At 42.4% G+C, this 22,234-nt stretch overlaps 2 protein-coding genes across 3 annotated transcripts; one reads left to right on the top strand and one right to left on the bottom strand.

Moving 5' to 3' along the window:
• The first annotated feature begins 8,271 nt into the window (after positions 1–8,271).
• ACOD1 (aconitate decarboxylase 1) lies at positions 8,272–16,044 on the top strand. The gene is made up of 5 exons (XM_074815507.1): positions 8,272–8,342; positions 9,673–9,834; positions 10,921–11,010; positions 12,986–13,191; positions 14,001–16,044. The coding sequence occupies exons 1-5, from the start codon at positions 8,331–8,333 to the stop codon at positions 14,953–14,955; spliced, it is 1,425 nt and encodes a 474-aa protein (XP_074671608.1). The 5' UTR covers positions 8,272–8,330; the 3' UTR covers positions 14,956–16,044.
• A 476-nt stretch (positions 16,045–16,520) lies between these two features.
• LOC141919608 (glutamine amidotransferase-like class 1 domain-containing protein 3, mitochondrial) lies at positions 16,521–21,271 on the bottom strand. 2 transcript variants are annotated; one of them, XM_074815504.1, is made up of 4 exons: positions 20,998–21,271; positions 20,282–20,453; positions 18,181–18,385; positions 16,521–16,809 (listed from the first exon to the last, which is right to left on the bottom strand). In XM_074815504.1, exons 1-4 carry the CDS (start codon positions 21,145–21,147, stop codon positions 16,617–16,619), a joined length of 720 nt encoding a protein of 239 aa, XP_074671605.1. In that variant the 5' UTR covers positions 21,148–21,271; the 3' UTR covers positions 16,521–16,616. The 2 variants fall into 2 exon arrangements, with proteins under 2 accessions (XP_074671605.1, XP_074671606.1); XM_074815505.1 differs by having other exon boundaries at positions 21,040–21,269.
• Positions 21,272–22,234: the final 963 nt, after the last annotated feature.

The following is a 22,234-nucleotide window of genomic DNA, read 5'->3' as shown; positions in this document are numbered from 1 at the left end:
AATCCTGGGGCATAAACTGGAGTGAACTTTTTTATAAAGTTATGGGAAGTTGGCATCCTGCACTGGTTTCAGGTAGATCTATCAATATTTTTCACTTGGAGTCAGTGAGCAAACTCACCATACCTCTGACTCTATCTGGAAGCAGCATCACATGAAATGATATTGCATTTTTTACAATAGATACGAATAGATACTCCCTTAGCCATGGTTTCTTTCCCACCCTTTTCATGAACACATGGAGAGTATGCAGAGGTCTGACCACAAGCCCTTTCTCCCTCTCCCAGACTCTTGAACATTTCTCCTTTGCTGACCTACAGTCTCAGGGAGGGCTTCAAGGCACATGTCCTCCTGGGATACAGGAATGAAAGCCAAGTTTGGATGCATGATGCAAAACTGCAAACTTTGGAGCAGCTGCCTTAACAGGTACTGGCTAGCAAAGATGTCTGTACCTACAGGAAAAGACTGTGGGTACAGTTGATGTGTGAGAGCAGTCTGATCCTAGGAAGGAATGATGTGCTTAGGATTTTTGTTTTGGTTTGGGGTTTTTCTTCTCGGTCACTTCTCCAGAGTAGTCGTCAACGTGGTCAATTCCCATGTTGCATCAAACCCCCAAGTCAAGAAGTCTCTGGCACAAAGTTCACTCACAGTCAACCTTCTTACTGTATCTGAAAGAGGCAGGCAGCATTTCTGAGCAGAAATGATAGCATTGACAGAACAAAGTCAGGAACAGAGGACAGATAGCACAAGGCTTGTCTGCCCTAGGTCCTTGCACATGGCCAAGAAAAGAGAGGGATGGAGCTTCTGCCATAATTGCTGAGCAGCTCCTGCTCCAGATGTGCCAGACAGCTGGACACAGCCTCCATGGGCATTTTGAGTTGTTCTCTACTGTCCAGAGGACCAGGAAAAGGCAAGACAAATGCTGACAGCAAGTAAAATGAGGGCAGACAAAAAGCCATATAACCCTGTCGCAGGGTGATGTGCAGAGTAGCCTGCGTTAGTGCCTGCCAAGGGCCAGCACCAACTGAGTGATCACAACCCACATGTGGACTATCGTAGAGGGTGTGGATCTTACTGTGGTGCCAAATTCAGTACTGATTTAAGCTCAGCTGCAGAGGCTCTCTGGGCCAACTGGTTACTTCTCCATCAAACAGCTCTGTATACATTGCCCTGCTCCCAGTGTACCAGCTCCTTCTAAACACCAAAAATTTGAGCAGTTGCCCTTTATTTCATGGAGGTTAGTTCAGTAGAGGGACCTCTCCTGTCTCAACCTGATGCTGCTGCATGAGGCACGAGAAGTTAGCACTAGGTCTCCCTTCCCAGGCAGCAAAGATTTATTCAGCCTCTTTGCAGCACAGGAAAATTCAGTGTTGCTGTAAAGCATATTTCTGGGGGCTGGGAAGAGGAGACCTGCAACGAATCAGGGGACCTTAGGAGGTGGCTATATATACAGGCTTGCAGTCTCCTTCTTTCCCTTCTTCTTTTTCTTTCTCCCCCATCTTTCCTTTCCCTGTGCCACAAAAATATACTCTTCCAGCATCCTTATGAGACAGGTCATGTTTTATTCCCATACAGCCACATATCTTCTCTTTCCTTGCCTCCTTCACCCTTGCCAAGGAACCATCCATCTTCCCTAATTCATTTCAACTGGATAGGCTTCTCAAATTTGCAGGTAGTAGAAGAGCGTGGGGAAATATGCCTGGGCCTTGTTAGCACAGGAGGAAAAGGGGCAGTGCAGGGCTGGGCTGGGCTTGGAAGGGGGAAGAGATCCTGTTGCCAAGGGTAGTAGGGTGAGACATCAGGAAGCTGTGGGGAAAAACAACTTCTCAGCATCAGTCACCCTGTTCCTCCTTAGGAGCCCTTCCTTTGGCAGCAGCAGCTGAAGAGGAATGCAGAAGCACAAAGCAGCTATGTGTGGATTAGACTAAAAACGACTCAGCTTTATTTTTTCATTCATAGGCAACACAGGCAGCAGACTGCCTCCTAAAAGTTGCTGCCCAAGGCAGCTACCTGCTTTTCTTATGTAGTGAAACAGCATTGCACTGGTCCTACCAGTGTATTGCTGGTTAATCTGTATGATTTACACACTGCTGCAATTGTGCTGGTGCTTTAGGCTGTGCCACAACATTTCAGTATTCCTTCATTTACAACTCAGTCAATCAGTTGGGGGGGGGAAAAAATGCACCTCCTCTCTCTTCTGACTCCCCCACCCACAAAGTTTAATAAAATACCATACCAAATCAAGGAAATCAAAAAGGAAAAAAAAATCCCAAAAGAAAACATAGACTTCAAAATAGACTTCAAAGCTGCCCAATTGGATAAAAAATAGAAATAGCCAGATCGCAGAAATGGAGAAATCTTGTTTGTGGAAAGGAGAAATAGAATTGGTTTATTTGGTTATTATACCAAAACCAAAGTCGTAGTGCTGGCATTGTGCCATGCAGAACAGTTACCAAAGTCAGTAGGATAAGATGTGTGAGCTGGTGGTAACACTAATGTCATATATTCTCACTGACCTGAAGTAATTTTTTTAAATAAAAAATGCCATGACTCAAACAACATTATTTTCCCTACAGCTAACTCTAATGGTCCTGCAACATCCAAGGCCACATAAGGAGGGACATCTTCCAACTATTGCAGGGAGGGACAAAGGTAAATAAAATGATGTCCACTACATCTGACAGTAGGTACCATTTTTAGGTGAATAGTTTTAAACCCTGCTGATGCTGAAGAGTCAACACGGATGATCAAAGGTTACAGAATCATTTCTTTCATTTTGTGAAAGTAGTTATTTTCCTTGATTTTTAATGCTTTCTGCATCTGTCTTAATCTACTCTGCTGAAGATGAGTAATGTCAGGGAAAAAATAGTGTCATTATAAATTCTAAAAGTCAAAATTCTTCAAATGCTACTTATGTAAAAAAGTACCAGTTTAAATCAAATCATTAACTCCTGCTTAAATGTTCAATTAGAAGAGTGTAATAATATAAATGTTTTATGTATTCACAGCTCTTGTCTTCAAATTTAACTTTTCTTCCGTTCTTGCTGTTATTTCTCCCTTTTATAAATGTTGGTGTAATTACGCTCATTTTCTCTTTAGAGGTGAATATACAATCACAGCTAGAAATTCCCCGGTGTGTTTTATAGTCTGAAATGTATAATACTCAATCTCATGACTAATAACTACCATGGCATGTTTTATAATTACACCATAAATCAGAGACTGCCACATTTAAAGTGTAATTTTAGACTGTTTTGCAATATTTCTTGGTACTTCTGAAATATATCAGGGTGGAAAATGCATGATCTAGCTATATAGAACCACAGATGAGGAAAAAGAGTCTTTCTTCAGTTACTGGAGTGCCTGAAAAGAGATGCTAAAGGGCAGCAACATGCCTGTAGCTCATGGGATACCCAGGCTGCCTCAGGAACCTCAATGTGGGGATGTTGTCTGAGCAGATGTTGCAGTCCAGTGATTTGGGGGGGGGGGGGGGGGCGGGCAGAATCAACCCATGGCACAAGCTTGCAGAATGAGCAATCCATTAGCAACAAGTACGCTTTGGCTTTTGCAACATCATTTGTTGTTTAAATCCTTCCAGGGGGTTTATGTTTGGGAGGGACTAAGCAGAGGAGGAAAGTGAGCATCTGTGGGGAAAGCTGGAGGAACAATTCTGCCAACTCACACAGCATCTCCCAGTACCTGTCTCAAGAGCTTCTCCAGCTGTTGACAGATAAATGATGGACCCCCACAAAATTAGGTGATTTTTTCTCCCAAAGACTGTTTCTGTTTGAAGGAGAATGCTTTGCTATTCATTCTGGGGTTGCCGTATATGCTTTAAGTATTATTTTAGCCCTTCCAGTGCATGAAGAAGTTTTTAATGACATCTGGGATCATTTCCTAGGAGTTCAAAATCCCTAAGTTATAGTTTAGGTGCAGAGAGGCTCTTTTATCCCTTAATTAATATTGAAGCTTGTCATAGACTAGATATTGATGCCGCATTTTCCCACTGGACTGCCACCGCAGCCTTGCTGGGACCTGTTACGGCCTGACATCCGGGCTCGCTCTGAAATGAACAGGAGGATGTCTTTGCTGAGTGCCTTACCATGTAAGATGCAGCAGCCCAGCACAGTGACTAATGCCTCGTTTGCACCACCAGAGTTCTGCTGATAATTTAATTAAAATTGCCACATCCCTCACATGTGCTTACATTAATTTGGTTTCCGCTAATCAAACTCTGAATTTATGCTAGTCAAGCTTTATCTTGTCCCCAAATGGCACGAGTCCTGTAATGACATCTGGCCACATTTTGACCACTTAATATAGACATCATGACTGCTCTTTGAGTAAGAGAGCAATGCGTGCTAAAGGCTGCCCCAGACTGCCAAAACCATCAACAAGAAGTTATGGCATGCACAAAAAGCCTATGTGATATCCTGTACCTGCTGCTATTATTCATACTGGAGGTCATGACATATAGAAACCCTACAGCCACCTGCTACTAGTCCAGATAACCTTATTTCTTTAGAAAACAGGGTGGAAAGATACAGTGGGATGAAGAAAAGTTTTGGGAACATGGCTGCGAGGCATCACAGGGAGAAGTGGTGGTACCGCAGGGTGCAGAGCCAGTTCACAGGGTACTGGGGCTGGCTGTGTCACCTTCCCCTACACCTCCTCCTGGGCTGTGAACCCGAGGCAGCCAAGTACGGTGTAGCCACTTGCACTGTCAGCATCTGAATGCTGTAACTAGGATTATGGGTAAATGCTATAGTCTGGGTGAGACCTGGAATTCACACTGGGTCAACAGGAATTTCATGGATCTGCCGTGTCTCCTTGCATTGTTATAGCTCAGGCCCCTTCACACTACCCTATAAACAATGTTGAAGGGCTTGCCTAATCATTCAGTGACACACTCTTTGGCTTCAAACACACTTTTGCTACTAGTGGAGCAGCTTTAGCCCTGTTCACAGTATGTCTATACTGAAATGATTGATCTGTCTTGAATGAGATCCTATGTAATTACCCCACCTATGTCTGGTACCTGTATCTTACAGCTAATTTAAGCAAATCACCATCTACATTACAAGTTTAAATGAACTGCGAGGACTTCTCTTTAGGAATAGCACCACTAATTTACAAAGGCAAGAAGGACAGTGTAATGTGGACCTGGTGTGTTGACTTGTAACAGTCTTTACCAGAATACGGCCTGGCACTTCTGAGATTTGCTGTGAGGAGTTTGAAAAAAAGGAAACAAGGGTGTTGTAACTTCTCAGAGATTGCATTGCTGTTGTTACTAGTTGTGCAAGCAAGTGAATGAAAGAACTACCATAGGTTAGAAATTTCCAGAATTATACATTTCATGGTACAATCATTGCCTGCTATATTTGCTGTGTATTTTTGCTGGCTGGCTCCATAACTGCTGTTGGGGTGAACACAGGAAGGTAGGCTTGGGGAAAAGACGCACAGGAGACTCTAATGATGGTGGTGCAGAATTACAGGATCCCAAGATTTATGGCTGTAGGTCTGTTTGTTAACAGGATTTAGATCAAGCCACCTATTCCAGATGATTTGTTAAGATTCTCACCTCTTTACTGTACTTAAAATATCCCAGTATAGGGAAAAAGAGCAGGTCCTGCACTTACTAGGTGTTTTCAGACCCTCAGCAATAGCAGAGTCTCTGTAAACAGACCACGTTGGCACCTGCCTCTTGTTTTCTTATCTTAGCACAGCCCATGAACAAAGTTACAACTTAAAAGCTGTCTTAGAGAAAAGGAAGCCTGGACTCTATTTTGTCATATTTTTTTATATTTTGTTAGAACAAAAGGAGCATAAGTCTAAGGCCAAAACTGCTTTCTGTTGCAAACATACAGCTTGCAGGTGTGGGCAGAGTTTAGCTTAAAATAACTGGAGGCAAAAGAAATAAAAAAGCAGCTTAAAAATGTGATGTCAGCAGGAGAAAATAGACTCTGTGGGGCACTGGTTTTCTAAAGCCTTGTTCTGTAATCAACACAGCTCATTACTGTAGCTGCACACGATGTTGCAAATGGCATTTGGATGAACGCATTTTGTCTTTCCATCGTGCTTGCTAGTTAACAAATTGCCCAAATTGCTGAACCATGTGTATTGTGTCAAAGAAGAGGAAAGCAGCAGATTCCCTTTGTCAGGGTGGACAGCCTGTGCCAAACTCTTAAGTCACTGATTTTCAACCTTCTGTTTAGACCCCTATGAATTCTCCTGTGGAGGTACAGGACTTTCTATAGATGCCTCTTCCCCTGCAGTGATAATCATATTGCTTTCCTTTCCTTCCCAGTCTACAGTGTACACCTGACTCTGAGGTCTGCAGACCACATTTTGGAAACTGATCTCCCAAGCAATTTAATTTTGTGTATTTACAGTTTCACTTCATTCTTTTTTTTAAAAAAAAAAAAAAGTCACTTTCTCATAAATAGTACTGATGTTACTATTGCAATGCATGGAACAATCTATCCTGCAATCAAGGTCACAGAAGGAAGTGACCACATATCTGAGATCAGCTGGCAGCGTGTGACCACACATCACGTTGCAAGGCACATCGCAAGTTCTGTCTCCCATCTGAATTCACTTTAGAGTCTTGCCATGGGACTAAAGGCAGCTGGACCTCTGCACTTCCCTCCTGTAATAGGTATTTCAAAGTGGTTGAACAGCTGCTCATATTTAAGAGAAAGACAGAAGGTTTTGAAAGGAGCCTGCACATAATGCAGGTTAGCCCGTACGGAAGTATGTATGCATTTGTAGGGCTGGGTTTTAGGAGTCCTGGGCTGCAGGTTCTTTGGCTACATCTGTGAACAGACACACTACCGCTTCTGTCTTTTAAGGCACTCTGTCACCCAGTGCAATTTTCAGCATCAAGTTAGGCACCTGAAGATGATGTCCATAAGCAGAGCTGGCTCAAGGCACAGGCAAAATAGGCAAATGTCTGGGTTAGATCTTGCTAGGGAACAGCTGATCCTCTCCCATCTCTTTTTCCCTGCCCATGCCCTCCTAAAATTTAACAGAATACTGCTAGTGCTACTTCTTTCTCCTTCTGCTTGTGCTGCTAGATTTAATTTTGCATTTCTGAGGCAATGAAACTCAGTTTTGCCTGACAGCTGAGAATCCCTAAGCTGGCTTTGGAGACAGGCTGGACCAGCTCAGAAAGAGGTCTCCTCAACATCAGCACTGCCACGAGGAGGACTATGTGTCCAGGGAAGAGGATGCAGCCTGAAAAAGGACCTTCAATAGTAGTTAGAACCACTCAAATCAATGTTTAACTTCACCTGTAGACCCATGCTAGTCTCTACCGGAAGAAGTCAGGAGTTAGATATGGCTTTACAAAATTATCTGAGGCTAGGCTGAGTAAAGGGCTGACATTCTTAAAGTTTTAGGCAGCACTTAAGCATGGAAGTGCAAGACTGTAATTCTGAAAAGACTTTGTTCCCTAACCCAGGAGGTTCCCAAACTTCAGACATACATTACTTTGTCACTTCAGAATTATTGCGTGTCCTCTACTTATGCTCCTCTGGGGTCTGCTCCCTTCCTGATGGGATAGTCAGGGATTTCTCACTCATTATCTTGTAGTAGTCTGGGATTCCCACAGAATCCCTAAACTGGTGGTGGGAGAAGTGCCTCCTTTCTCAGAGAATACATCCTTGCCTGAGATGCAGAAAATCTGCTAGTAGAAATGATAGTCTCACATAGCAATTCATGCTGTTAAAGGCCAAGAGCTGCCTTAATCCAGTTTATGGTCTGAAATTCTTATGGCACACATTTCCCATGTCTGAATTGTATGTATTATAGAGAAGACATATAGTGAAAGAAGAAAAAACCAAACCAAAACAAACAACAGGTTGTTTAAGTTAAAACAGCCTTTGCCATCCTGTACTGGGCTAGGACTGGGATGAGTACTTTCCCAACCAGTAGTTATCCATGGCCTAATGTGGTTCCCCAAGGTCAGCCTGACACACCTGATGACCTCTTCTCTCCATGCTACCAAATGTAAGACACTTGAATAATATATCAGTTTCTATCTGGTAATAAAATATCACATATATCAATTTACACAACATGTGAATGTGACTGTCAAAGTCCTATCAATGTCCCAGCAGTTAATAGTACGGTGAGTAAGAGGAAAGTTGCAAGTGAAGAAAAAGGAACATTTCCAGACAGAGGAGGAAATGGGCAGGACAAGATGAGCAATAAAAAAGGCCTATTACTTCTTCCCCCATCACAGACATACACATATAAATAGTGAGAGAGCGATTTCACTGGCTGTCACGCATTTGCTGCATCTCTCTGAGACCACGCACCATCCCCCCAAGATGTGGGCAAAGGTACTGTCTTGTTTCTTTGTACTGTAAGATTCACTTTTCTGTTTAAGCTTTTGTATCCTCGCTCTATATGTTTCAGTAGGTGTGCATCACACCATGGAATATGTGGTTCACCTGCTTTAAATGACTTGTGTACCTCAAGATAGTCTTAATGCTTTAGTACAAAGCTGAGTGTGAACCTGTCTGAAATAATGGATACAATTCTGGCCACCTTGGTCAGAAAAGAGAAATCGAATTGGAACAACACAATGAAATGCTACTAGCACAATAGGGGTGAGTCTGCATTATAAAGGAGAGAGCAGCACAGTTTGGTTTGTTTACCTCAGCAAAATGAAGGCCAAGAGGAAATATCATCACTCTGTGTGGACATGTGCAGGGGAGTAGAAGAAGGGGAAGGATGAGGGGAAATGGAAGGAGACCATTTCCAAAGAGAAAGAAGAGCTATATTCAATAATGCCAATGTAAAAAAGCAAGTGTGTATAGACTGGTTGTAAATAATACATGCCTTCACAGGGAGAAGTTTCTAATGGTAGGAGAAGGGAAGTTCTAGAGTAGTTTCTAATAGAGATATTAACAGCAGCTACACCACCAGCCAAGAAGCAGCAAGCTGTGTTTGCATAATGGGTCAGTGTTTAATAGGAAAGAAAAAAAAAGTTAGAAATATAATTCCCAGATCAGCAGAAGCCAGGAACAAGGAGCCACTGCTTTTCAAAGAGGTAAGATCTTGTCTCGGAGAAAAGCTGGGAGTCCAGCTAAGCATGAATTCGATGAGAGCTGGGAGCTAGGAGCAAGGGGTGCAAGGTGGAGCTGCCAAATCCTGCCTCCCACTGAAGTCCAAGCTCCACAAGACTTGGGATAGTAATTCTGCTACTTAGGGACATTAAGTCTTGCCTCCTTGTGTGGTAGTGGCTGCACTTGATTTCAGTAGCAGTAAGAAGGTGCAATGGAAGACAGATTTTTTTGCTTCTATTTTTTTATATGTGTATAGATATAGATACATAGGTATAGATACCTTGCAAAGTTATATCACCTGCAGTGCTTGCTCTCAAGGACTCAAGTCAGGGAGGAAGCAGTAGAAATACAGAACAGACAAGGACACTGATGAAAGTATAAATAAAATATAAATAACACTGTGGCATTTCTGGGAATAAAAAGAGGAAGAATTCAAAGTTTAGTTTTGCTGATGCAATTCATGTAAGCAGAGGCAGGGCAGCAGAAATGACCAGCATGTTAAGCAGTAGCCCAAAACTGAAAGCAAAACAAAAAAATAGGGAAAAAAAGGTGGTTTATTTATATTAAGAGAAATATCTACTTCTTTTTTTTCCCCTCTCAGACAGTTACAGGAAATTTTGCCAATGTGATTCATGGTTTGAATGCAAACCACTTGACAGACCAAGTCATTCAGAGAAGCAAGCGAATGATTCTGGATACTCTTGGAGTGGGGCTTCTGGGTACCAGCACTGAGGTCTGCCACAAAGTGACACGGTACAGCAAGGTAAGATGTCTGACATTCATAAACCTAAAGGTTTCTCTATAAGAAAAGCAAAGGAAAAATTGGGCTATAAGGGGAAACTTTGTCATGATAAAATTCTTTTGGGAATGGAAAGACACAGTGTTCTTCCCACCAGAGACAGGGAAACTTCATTGCTCAAGTTTTAACTCTGAATGAGCAAAAGTCTGTGCAACAGACTGTATGTTGACCCTGACCCACCACCACAGAGTTAATTAAGAATCCCTTCCCTTCTTTTACCTATGAGATTTTATTAAAAATGTCAGCAAAGCAAACATCACTTAGAACTAGACTTTCCAAAATAAAGGAGTGTTAAAGGTATGGAGAGTTAATAGTGGGTTACTTCTAGTCCATAAAACATAATTGAGGTACATTGGTCATGTTTCTCCTCCGGCCTTGCTCTCCTTAAACTAGAGGAGTACTTGACCTTCCTTCCCAACACAGGAGCACATCAATGAGGAGAAGTTTAGCTCGCTGTTTTATCAGTCAAACCTGGCTAGTTGGACTCAGGCTCCAGAGCTCTGTCTGCCAATAAGTCTCTTTGCACAGAGATCCCCCCTTCCAAAAGCATGGTGGTTTATGCCCTTTTATTTAATTCCATAAAGATCTCTTCATCGGCTAAAAGATCTGCACAACAAACGGAAAAGAGCAGACCCTTTTACAGCACAGGGATACCAGCACCAGTAGGCCATATATAATTTACTCCGGGTCTTACTAAAACATAGATGATCAGAACCTTTAACTGGAGATCTTCCCCAACAAGGTGATGACAGTCCTTAGGGAACTGCCAATAGGCAGTGAGAAGTCCAGAGGTTGTGTGAAGGTATTGAATGACCAGGCAGATGGTGATGGTCTGCCCTTTGAGGTCTGTTTGGGTGGAAAGAGCCCTTGACATAAGCCAACAGGAAACCAAGTTTCTTTTCATACTTTCTGATAGAACAACATTTTTCTCGTGAAAGGGAACAGTTGGGTCCCAAGAGGGTATGGTCAGATCTTGGTTACATCAGAGATATGGTGCACAGAGATCCTTGGGCTCAGGACTTTGAATTAATTGATGTCAATTTGTTTCAGATCTACAGCTCAGACATATCCAGTACCATCTGGGGCCATTTGGATTTTCGATTGCCTCCTCTGTATGCAGCTTTTGTGAATGGAGTGGCTGTAAGGGATGCTCTTTTATTTGCCTTAAATCACACTATTTGATGCCATTCTTGCTCTAGAGAGAACAGAATGCTCCTAAAATCTTAGTCTACTTTATTCTTCTGCCTGAAGCCTGCTACAAAACTTTCCTTGACTGTTCTTCTAATGTGCTTCAACTTTCTTCTAATGAGTCTGAGCTCAAGGTATAATATATATCCGATCCAACTCAGCAGCACCCCTTACCTTTAATGTCAGACTTGAGGCTGTTTTCAAAGGTCAGAACTCTACAGCTTGTTACAACTTTGCTACAGCTGCATTACAAAGAGGTACTCTAGCTTTCACCGATTCTACCGGGATCCAAACTTCATGCCAACTGGCAAAGTATAGTTACAGAAAAACACAAATACAGACAGATGCACATATACATACACACATATAATATCACAAGGCAATTTAATCTTCAATTATGCAGTTTGCAAAAGCCAGTTATATATTTTGGACACATACTTTGTCATTAAAGCAGTAGCTGACTCCCCAGACATTTGTCTAAATTCAGATTGAGGCTGAAACCATTTGAAATTGAAAGATGCACAAGAGATGGGGTAGGCAAATTAGATGCTTATGCAAAACTAGGGAAGGCAACCAACCAAGTAATATTAAGCCTATCTAATTTAGTGGGACAACAAGATCAGAGGTCCAATTTGACACCTCATTTCCAATGTAGAGAAAATTACCTCGGAAATGAGACCTGGTACCTCTCAGCTCCTAGCAGCCTGTGTGATATTCAAATCTGCTGTTAGCATGTACATAATCATTTCAGTTTACATCTTGGTCACAGGTTAATTCTAGGTGCTATTGAAGATGCAAGGAACACAGCTTCCCAGGTATTGGGCACAACTTTCCTTATCCTGCACTGCAGGGCGTCTTCCCAGCTGGCATCAAAGTTTTTCAAGACAGGGACTGAGTTTCCTTCTGTCTGTTCAGAAAGGTAGTCCTCAGAAGTGCATATTCCCAGTATTAGGGGGCAAGACCTGAGCACTGGGGAGCCTACCTTCCCAGTTTGCTCTGAAGTAAGACACGGGTGAATAGGTGTGAAAGTTCAGCTTTTGAGGCATTATTATGTTATTAAAATGCTGTCCCTGATGCTCTCAAGTCCTTGGAGATTCTCAAAACTTTTGGGGGGCTTCCCACAAGCACTACATTGCAAACACTGAGTATACTGCTGGGAGCAGTCTGCTACCAGAACAGCAGCTGTATGCCATACTGAGAACACCCAAAATCTCCTGGAGCAGTTGGGCTTGGGAAAGAGGAGGCACCTCTCTGGATACCCTCAAGGGTTAAGCAGCTCATCCCAGCTTTAAGACTCCTACTCCCAGCAACCCCAGGAAGTCTGGTTCCTTGTGTGACAGGTCTTGTTTTGACAGGCTGAAAATTCAGGGTAAAGTTTGATCTACATTTTCAGGCTTGTGCCTGTTGCCTGTGGATGGTTGCACCAGAGAAGTTGTTCTGATACAACTTTCAGTTGGCTGTATGGATTCAACTGCTACAGCTTTAATGGTGTTAGCCCTAACAGCAGCATCAGTTGCAGCACTGGGGAAGTAATTTCATTATGCTTATAAACTGCTTTGGGGTAAGTGAAAATTCACCACTCACATGGTGGACCTAGAAATGCTGCTTTAATTATACCAGTCTAATGAAAGCAGCAAAAGCCTATTGTAGGAAAGAAGAATCATTTTCATACTGGTTTTAGACTGGTGCAACTTGAATTACAACTATACTCCTTTGAGGCAAAATTTGTATTGCATCACCACTTCTCACAGAGCCATGTTGGGAGTAAAGGTCTTTAAAAGAAAGACTTTTGAAGTTTTGCTTTCTAAGGAAAATCTAGTTCTTCAGTCCTTTTTCATACCAGTTACAGTAGTTTAATTTGATTGAACCAATCTTGACAAGTCAGAGTTCATTTCTGATGACAAGTTAAGGCTTCTCTTTCCATCAGGTGCACTCAATGGATTTTGATGACACATGGCATCCAGCCACACACCCATCCGGGGCTGTGCTCCCTGCCGTGATTGCACTCTCAGAGGCCTTTCCTCAGAAGAAAAAAATCTCAGGTCTCGATCTGCTCTTAGCTTTCAATGTGGGGATCGAAGTGCAAGGCAGGCTGCTGCGCTTCTCCAACGAAGCCAGGAATATTCCGAAAAGGTACATAGAAATGCATCAAGTAGAAAGTTGAGTGGAAAGTTTTTTTTCTCGGTATTAATATAGTTAATTAATGCCAGCTAAAATACAAATGGCACAGTTAATCATATTTTCTATGTTGTTTGTCAGGAAAGGTTTATCTTAAACATAAATACACTTACATGACTCCTTACAGCTTGTCTAATAGATTTCTTTTTGAGAGCATCAATCAGTTTACAGGAAGAGGTGATGATCTCCCTATTAATTAAAAACAGCAGCAAAAGGGCAACGTTTTAACATCAGAGACTTCAGGCTCTCATGAATACGTACAATCATGCCTCACTTGCAAACAGTGGCTTGCTCTCAACAGAAAAGGAGTCACCGGTGCTGGGCTCAGAGCAGAGACCAAGAAGATGGGGAAAGCCTTGAAATGTGGGATAGATTAGATGTCCTCTTGCTATTTCTGTGTGTTTCTTCTACCAGTCTGCAAAACTGGTTCAGAATAACAAAAATTATTTACAGATAATTTATAGATGACTATAAATTGTGACACTTTTGCCATTACTCTGCTCAGTATGCCTTGAACTATGAGCCGTTCTAACGTTTCAATTGCTTTCTGGGGAGGACCTATTGTAAGTGGTACTATTCTAGTTTAACTTGTTCCTGGGGAAAAGCACAACTTTCTCTGTTAGGACCACACATGAATTCTGAATGTATATTTCTTTATGATCCAATTCATCTTCCACAGCAGTGAAAGGAAATTGGAGCTTGTGTTTATAGTGAATTCAGGTGACTTTATGAAATATAGTAACGAAGAGATTCTGTTTTCCCAGGTTTCACCCACCAACTGTGGTTGGTACAATGGGGAGTGCAGCAGCTTGTGCTAAACTGCTAGCTCTTGACCGGCTGAAATGTAAAAACACCTTGGCTATTGCTGCCTCCTATGCAGGTGCCCCACTGGCTAACGCAGCCACCCAAACAAAGCCCCTCCACGTTGGCAATGCTGCCAAGCATGGACTGGAAGCGGCTTGCTTAGCATCACAGGGCCTCCAAGGAAACAAACAGATCTTGGACATGGAGTCAGGGATAGGTGCCTTTTATACAGATTACAACCCACAGACTCTGCCAACCTTGCAGTCTTATCCCTGGCTGTTGGACCAGCAAGACGTGGCCATCAAACGCTTTCCTGCTCATCTTGGAACGCACTGGGTGGCTGATGCAGCATCTTCTGTTAGGAAGAAGCTTGTGGAGAGCAGTGACAACTTGCTCCCCCTTGATAAAATTGAGAAAATCATTCTCAAAGTCCCAGAGGTCAAATATGTGAACAGACCCAGCCCTATCTCAGAGCATGAAGCTCGACACTCCTTCCAGTTTGTTGCATGCTCTGCTTTGCTGAATGGCAGCATGTCAGTCCAGTCCTTCGCCAGTGAGAATGTTCACCAGCCAGCCTTGCGGGAGCTCCTCTGCAAAACACAGCTGGAGCACCCTCCTGATAACACACCTAGCTTTGACAGTCTTTACTGTGAAGTGAGTGTCACACTTCGGGATGGCAACACGATCAGTGACCGCTGTGATACGTTCTACGGACACTGGAGGAAACCTCTGAAGAAGGAGGACTTGGAGAAAAAGTTTCAATCCAATGCCTCCAGTGTCCTGCCTGCAGAAGCCACAGAAGGCATTATAGAGACTGTGTACAATCTGGAAAATGTAGAGGATTGTTCTGTATTAAGTACATTTTTATCAGGACGGTCAGCTAGAGCACTTTCAGAGAAGCGGTGCTTCCTTTGAATGTTCTGACAGCTAGATGCTGTTCACAAAGCAAACACAAAATTCAGGACAAACTCTTCAGTGCATCGAGCACTTTTAAATAGTACTCTTGTAACACAAGAGCCACGCTCAGTCCAATATTGTGGGTTTTGGCTAAGTAAATAGTTTAGCATTACGTGCACAGCTCAGGCTGAACAGAAGATCCTCTGCTGGCACAGTTGACTCTAATTATCTTTATACCTCTAGAGGCAAAGCACTGCTTGTGCGCAACACAAAATTTCCCTGCTCTTCTGCCAAAAATGTCTGTAGATTCTGCTTCTGCTAAATAACTCCATCAAGGAAATCCAAATTCTGGAGGAGTATGGAAATGCTGTGCCCATGAGAAACATCACTGTGAGGACAGAGAGTAAGGGCCTTGATATAATTATTTCTGTAGATTTAGCTTCAAAGCCTCCTTGAAGAGGCCACCTATTATGTCCAGGCTTTGATGTTTGTGCTAAAAAAACACGGCACACAAGAGTAGTAGCACTTGATACTCTGCGACACGTGAGGTTTCACTGTAACGATTGGGCTTGCACTGACAAGGTAAAGGTTCGTGCCCTTTCCTGATCACGCCAGCTGCTGAGCAAGAGGAACAACTCAACACTCCTCGTCATAAAAGCATTATTTCCCAGTTTGGCCTTTTGGCTGCTCTGTGATGCAGGTTTGTTCCTGCTGTATTGCTGCCCCAGTTACAAGGTGCTTGCTTGACAAGAAATGATTAGCACTAATTAGTGATGATACGTTTAGATTACTTCAGGCACTGCAAAGCATGGGCTACCGTACACTTGTTATGAGTGACAGGGACCTGTGAGCACCCAAACCCTTCTTATGCTGAGACAATTAAGTATCCATAGTGGCACTCAACTTACCTTGATAATGAATTCTCGGAATTTTTATTTCCTTCAGTACAGATTTGTCAGATTGTGTTTCTAAGAGAGGCTGATGACCTTTGTTCACATATGTAAGATCAAAGCACATGTTCTAACATATCTAAAATGTACCTTCCTTAGGGCCCTGAACTATGTATGCAAAAAATGACAAAATAAAGCCAATTCATGTTACTAACTAAACCTCAAATTATTTCATTTTTTACAGCAAAACCTGCGTATTTTCCACATACAATGTATTCAGTTGTATTTCAGCCTCTGACTTTCAGCTTATGAAGTCAGTTTATCTAGGGGACTCTGCAAAAATAACCACATTCTTTTCTTTTTCCCTCCTGATTACGAGGTAGACTTGAAGTACTCACCTATACTGAAGGTATACAGCCTCATTTACAGCTATTTCAGCTGTAATTATAGCTGGGTAATACCAAAAGTGAATTACTGATAATCATTAGTGATGTGATAAAACACCACTGGACAAGGAGAGTTCCTACATTATCTTCAAACCTGAATACATTCAAATTCATGGGAAAAAGAAAGGGGAATTCCCATCACCACAGCAACCTTCAACACATGCTTTCTATTTTAAGAGAAATAAATAGGATAAACTTAGCAATAACCAGATTTAAAAAACAAAGAAACAATCCAAGAACTGTGAAGTTTAGTAGTTGCATTATTTTATTAATACAATCAAAGGAAGCTAAATGCTTATGCTTAGCTAAACTGATTTCCTTGCAGAAGTCTGTATGCTTCCAGTCAGGCAAGTTTCAGGACTTCTTGTACCATTGTCCCAATTCCATCAAAGATTTCATGCAGAGGAGCCTTGCACATGAAAGCACAGGTAGTAACTATTTTATTGGCTTTATCCACATGGGATTCATTTACATTTTTGCAAATGTGCTTACATCCAAGCTCTGCTATAGCAGATGCTGTTTCAGCATCAGGAAATCTGTAAATAAAAAGACTGTAATTACCATAAAGAGATGATATAGCCATAAAGTTCTGCCAACATAACTTGAATGAAAGAACTACAATAATATTTAAGTGACCCTTCAGTTGATGATGACAAGGAAGTAAACATACAGCCACTGTCAGGTTTTCCCATCCCCTATGGTCACAAGTGATCTGATTTCTTTGAAAACAAGGTCTGAAATGCAGACCCACAGTATGTCAGAAGGTACAATTCTGTTTTTAACAATCTTTCAGTAAGTTTACAAGATGATGAAAGCCATAACTGATTCTCAAAAGCTTGAGAGATGCCAGCTGAACTTGCAGACACATAAGACCTTTTCCGACACTTCCATGTAAGATCTTCCACTGGGACTCTGCAGAGATTTTTTTTTTTTTTCCTGAGGATAAGGGAGGAACAGAGGCAATCCCTCACTACTGCTGCCGATACGAAATTCCACTCAGAAGTTTTATCGGGAGTTGACAGTTCTTGAAGCAGCACTGACCCTGCTCTCATCTGCCCCCCTAAACTGACCCCAAACCACCACCACCAGAAAAACTTTATTAAAAATCCCTGAGCAGACAATAGGCCACAGACACAATTTACGCAGCCACTCAAATTACCACAGGGTACCAAGTTTTTGAATGCCAGCTGGCCAGATGCCTGTTCTTCATTTGCACATTTGCAATACAAATTGTGGCCTTCAAAGGCATTGGGTAAGCAAATTCTGTAGCTCACTTAGTATGAGCTAAAATCTATCACTCAATTACCGTGAATATAACCTGAAAATATAACTTGATATCCCTTGGTCATCTGCATGTTTGTGCAGCTATGATTCTAAAAAAGTCACTTTGTTCTGTCACTTTTAGGACTGACAGCTACATCCAGTGACTCAGTAGCACCCACACTGCACAATAAAGACAGTGCAGGAGCCTTTGTTACCTTTGGTGGCTCATAGAGCAACGGCTTAGGCAAGAGATAAGGCTACCTAGAGTTTTCATACTATTAATTGTAATAGTATGTATAATAGTACGTAATAGTATTAATCATAAAGTATCTTATCTATATAATAGATATGATAGTTGACATCATAGAACATATCACAGACCAACATATTTCTGAATTTAGAGATAAATTTTTCCAATGTTGCAGCGCACAAGTCACCTGACCTCACAGATTCAGTCTGTCTGCCCTGAGAGTTCTGCGCCTACTACTATCATGCAAGTGAAAATTTGAAGTAAGTGAAAAATGTCACTAATAAAGGTACCCAGGGGTTACTGGCAGCAGAGACCTCAAGAGTTTTTCACAGAGGACTGGCCATTTCCTAATCCTAATTCCCACGTGAATTATCTCCATCCATTTCCTTCTTACCTTCCATCTACGTTTTTATCTTGGCCGACTGTGACCTCACAACCGGGAAAGACTTTAGCTGCCAGGACTGGTGATATACAGCACAAACCAATGGGCTTTTTAGCACTGTGGAAAGCTTGGAGTGTGGAGTTCACGTGCTCATGGACAGTGCAGTTCTTGCCATCTACAGCCCAGGAACAGAGGTTCTTTGCTACACCAAAGCCACCTAAAAAAAGAACACCCAAAAAACCCAAAAAGCTCAAATGTAAGACACTGCTAAAAGCCATTAAATTCAATAGCAGACAGAAGTTCTCCTTTTTTTTTTTTACAACATAATCTTGGCATACATAGGACTATTAAGTTGCTATACTGAAAGCTTTCAGCACATGACAGATGATGGGTTTACAATATTAGAAATTTAACGGCATGTTTTTTATACCATGTATGTTACATAGGCCAGAAAATTAATCTTGCTTTAGTGACCAACAAATAAATAAATAGGAAACCTCATATTCATTTGCTAGTCACTGGAAAAGCTGCACCATCTGATACGCACCCCTCAATAAGTAAGAGAGCGATCAGAAGAAAGACCAATGATAGTTAAAAGTAGAAGAGTGTAATTCACAAGAGTGAAACAGCGATTTGACCCTGTACAGTAATCTACTCTCAAATTTTAGTCTGGTACTTAAGAAATTATAGGAGAGGTTTTTTTCCCCCCCCAGAATTATTTTTGACTTAGAAAAAAAAAAAGGCTAACACAATAAAAACAAAATGGATATTACACAAAAAGGAAGTTATAATTTATACTCTGAAATATACCAACTTGTGAATGATAACAGAATTTCCTATTAAAAATAAAACAATGCTGGATTTGTCTTCTTAGAAATTAGTTAGAACAGTCCTTTACTTGCATTTAATCTTTGCTTAATTGTAAAAGCAGATTATATTTTACAGCACCTTTGTTTGCTGGATTTATAACCATCAGAATAATCAAAGTAAGAAGGTTATTAGTAAATGTAACCATCCATTATCTTTGATTCCTTATGGAATGTGTACAGCATCAACTTTTCTACAATAAACAAACAGAAACTTCCACAAGTGTTTCAATGGACAACTCAAGTTTTAAATTTTTAGTATTTTTCCTTTCACTCTTTGCTCACTTTCAAGTGTTATCTGGAATGTCTGAGGTAAGATTTTAATTTTCAAACTTAATAGGGTTTATTTCCCTCTAACAGTTATTACAGCAAACCCCCTGAGCCTGGGTTGTAACAGCATGAAATTAACGTCAAAAATACTTGCTCGCCTCTACTCCCCGATCAGCCCTGATGTCAGCCGCTCATTTTAGCGCTGGAAGCGTGTTTCTCTGCGTTATACACACACTCCCTCTGCTGGCTTTACAACAGAAGACAGTGTAACGGACTTCAAAATTAACACTTAAGCACAATCCTAAAGGCAGTATTTAACAGTACTATGAATAGTCTGGAAAGTGATCTTCAGTAATGCATAATTTCCTTGTGACGCTTCAGTTTTTTCACTTCTAAAGTGATTACAATTACTTCCATCTGAAAGGCAATTCTGTGGTCTAGAAATAAAAAATTATCCATAAATATGTTTAGTATAACTTGATCAGCAGCAGACCAGATACATAATTAAAACAAAACATACGCACATCTGACAGAGAATATAATCTATCTGGCAACTTGCTATTCTACCAACAATTTCAGAGTCCCTAAAATTAAGGCATTGCCATGTAATGTCAAGTTCTGGCCCTACTTTTGCTCAGTGGTCAGTGTTCTTCTCCACAAGTAGTCCTGAAGTTTTCACCATCCTTAGAAAGAAGGAACAGTGTGATGTATAACTAAACATCAGAAGACTCTAGCATATTAAATTAATGAACTATAAATTAATAAACTGAGATGACTTACCAGTCCATGAGAGCTTGCTAAACCTTTTTCTCATCCTCAAAAGAAAATAAGTAAAAAGAAACGAAAAAACCACGTACCTCTCAAATTCAAGAGTGAAATTTATTCTCTAAACAGATTTTAAAATTTAAAAGTAGCAGAGACAAAGCAGTTATTTGCAGTTGAAAAACCACAAAAAATTTTCTTTTAAAAGCACCTACCAGGGAAAATGACCGCATCAAATTCACTAGTTTTCAGTTCAGCCAAATCCTGAATGTTTCCTCTTGCCAATCTGGCACTTTCAACTAACACGTTTCTTTTCTCTTCTGTTGGACTTCCTTTTAGGTGATCGACTACATCCCTTTGCTCAATATTGGGGGCAAATATCTTCACCTAGAATATAAAAATTAAGCAATTTTATGAACGTAAACAGAACTCATACATATTAATCACATTAAAGACCATTCAACAAAAACAGGTTTTGTGCCTGAAGTCTCTTATCCAAGAGAAGTGGATTCCACGGGGTGGATCCATCACATTAACTATCTAAAGCGACAGGTGACATTAGGATGGGTAAGCATGGCCATCCTCCCCATCCCATTCCTGCAGTTTTTTGACAGGAGTGCAGTCTCTGGGGTGGGGGGTGAATAAAGAAAAGGGAGAGGGCAAGATAAGGAGAGAGATTATGGTTGAATAGGCTTTGTAATGTGCAGCGGCGGGGAAAAAAAAACATCGCGAAGCAGTAGGGGCTCCAATCCCACAAACAGCGGCATGGCCTGCCCCGCACCCCGGCACAGAGCGGAGGGAGCGGAGGGGTGCGGGGGGGGCTGGGGGGGGTGCGGGAGGTAAGGCCAAGGCGGGGGTCCCCCGGCTGCTGAGGGGCGTGAAGAGACCCGGGAGACACACCTCCACCCCCCGCGGAGCCTGTCACACGCACCCCGTAGGGCCGCCGGGGAGCGGGGCCCCGCCGCCCCCCTACCTCCGCGCCGCCGCGGCTGAGGTGCACCAGCGCCGCCGAGGCCTCGTGAATCTCGCTGCCATCGAAGACGCCGCAGCCGGCGAGAACCAAGGCCACCCGCTTGCCCATGGTGGCCCCGCGCCGCCGAGCGCCCGCCCCTCAGGCCCGGGCAGGGGCTGCTCAAGCCGGCGAACCCAGGCCTCACAGTCCCCGTCCGCCCGTCCGCCAGCCCGCCCTGCCTCCTCCTGCTGCGCCTGCGCGCCAGGCCCCGGCTCGGCCTCCATCTTGTAGCTCCACGCAGACGTTTATTTGCTTTGAAAGCCAAAAAAAGTGGAGTTTGGATAAAGGCCAGCAGTACTGCTGGGTCCTGATGTTGTTTGTTTCAGTGATAACCTTACTCATCAGACCCATGTACCCCTTTTGGCTCCCTTAAACCTTATATTGTGTTGTAGGGAGCAGCTCCGTATTACCAGGAAAAACACAATTTCTTTGGAAAACCAACCTTTCACCTGCTGCCAGCTTAGTCATTAAAGCATTGCCCTAGGGAACTAAAGGGCTTCCTTGGGCCAAGGCAGACAGTCATCCCTAGTCTCCACCCGATGACCACGCACACAAGTGCCACACCGGATACCAGTTGTGTTTAATTTTAGCAAAATATCTCAGCTCTTGGTTCTTCATTTTTCATGAGCTGCTTCCCTTATAATAATAAGAAACTGGGGCTTAATATTGAAAACCTACAGTTTTACTGGGCCTGAGGGCTGAAAATCTGGATCTTGTAGAAAAATGGGAGTGTCTTCCAAAATTTTGGAGTATGGGGGTTCTGCAGGGGGACACAACAATGCATAGGCTGGGAGGAGCAAAAATGGTATATGAAAGCAGAGAGTCTATCAAAATGCATTCAGCTATATACTGAGAGGTCAGGAGTCTGTGCAGGATGATGGATAGGGAGATTCTTGAACAGGAAGGGGCCAAAACAGGGAAACTCCCTGCTTAAGGGCAGACTGCTGTCTGCTCGGCAATGTTTGCTCCAAACGAACAGCTCGGTCTCCACCACCACCCACACTCTGCCCCTCAGGACCGAGCAGGACTGTGGTGCAACTCCAGCTCGGAAAGCCCTCGATTGCCTGACCACCTTATCCACAACCATATGCTGGGAGATCCCTCTCAGCTCAAAACACTTGAGTTAGAGCTCTGTACAGCATGAAACCCTCACCTT

This window comes from Strix aluco, chromosome 2 (genome assembly GCF_031877795.1).
Source record: "Strix aluco isolate bStrAlu1 chromosome 2, bStrAlu1.hap1, whole genome shotgun sequence".
Classification (NCBI taxonomy): Eukaryota; Metazoa; Chordata; class Aves; order Strigiformes; family Strigidae; genus Strix; species Strix aluco.
This window is presented reverse-complemented; position numbering and strand designations above follow the sequence as displayed.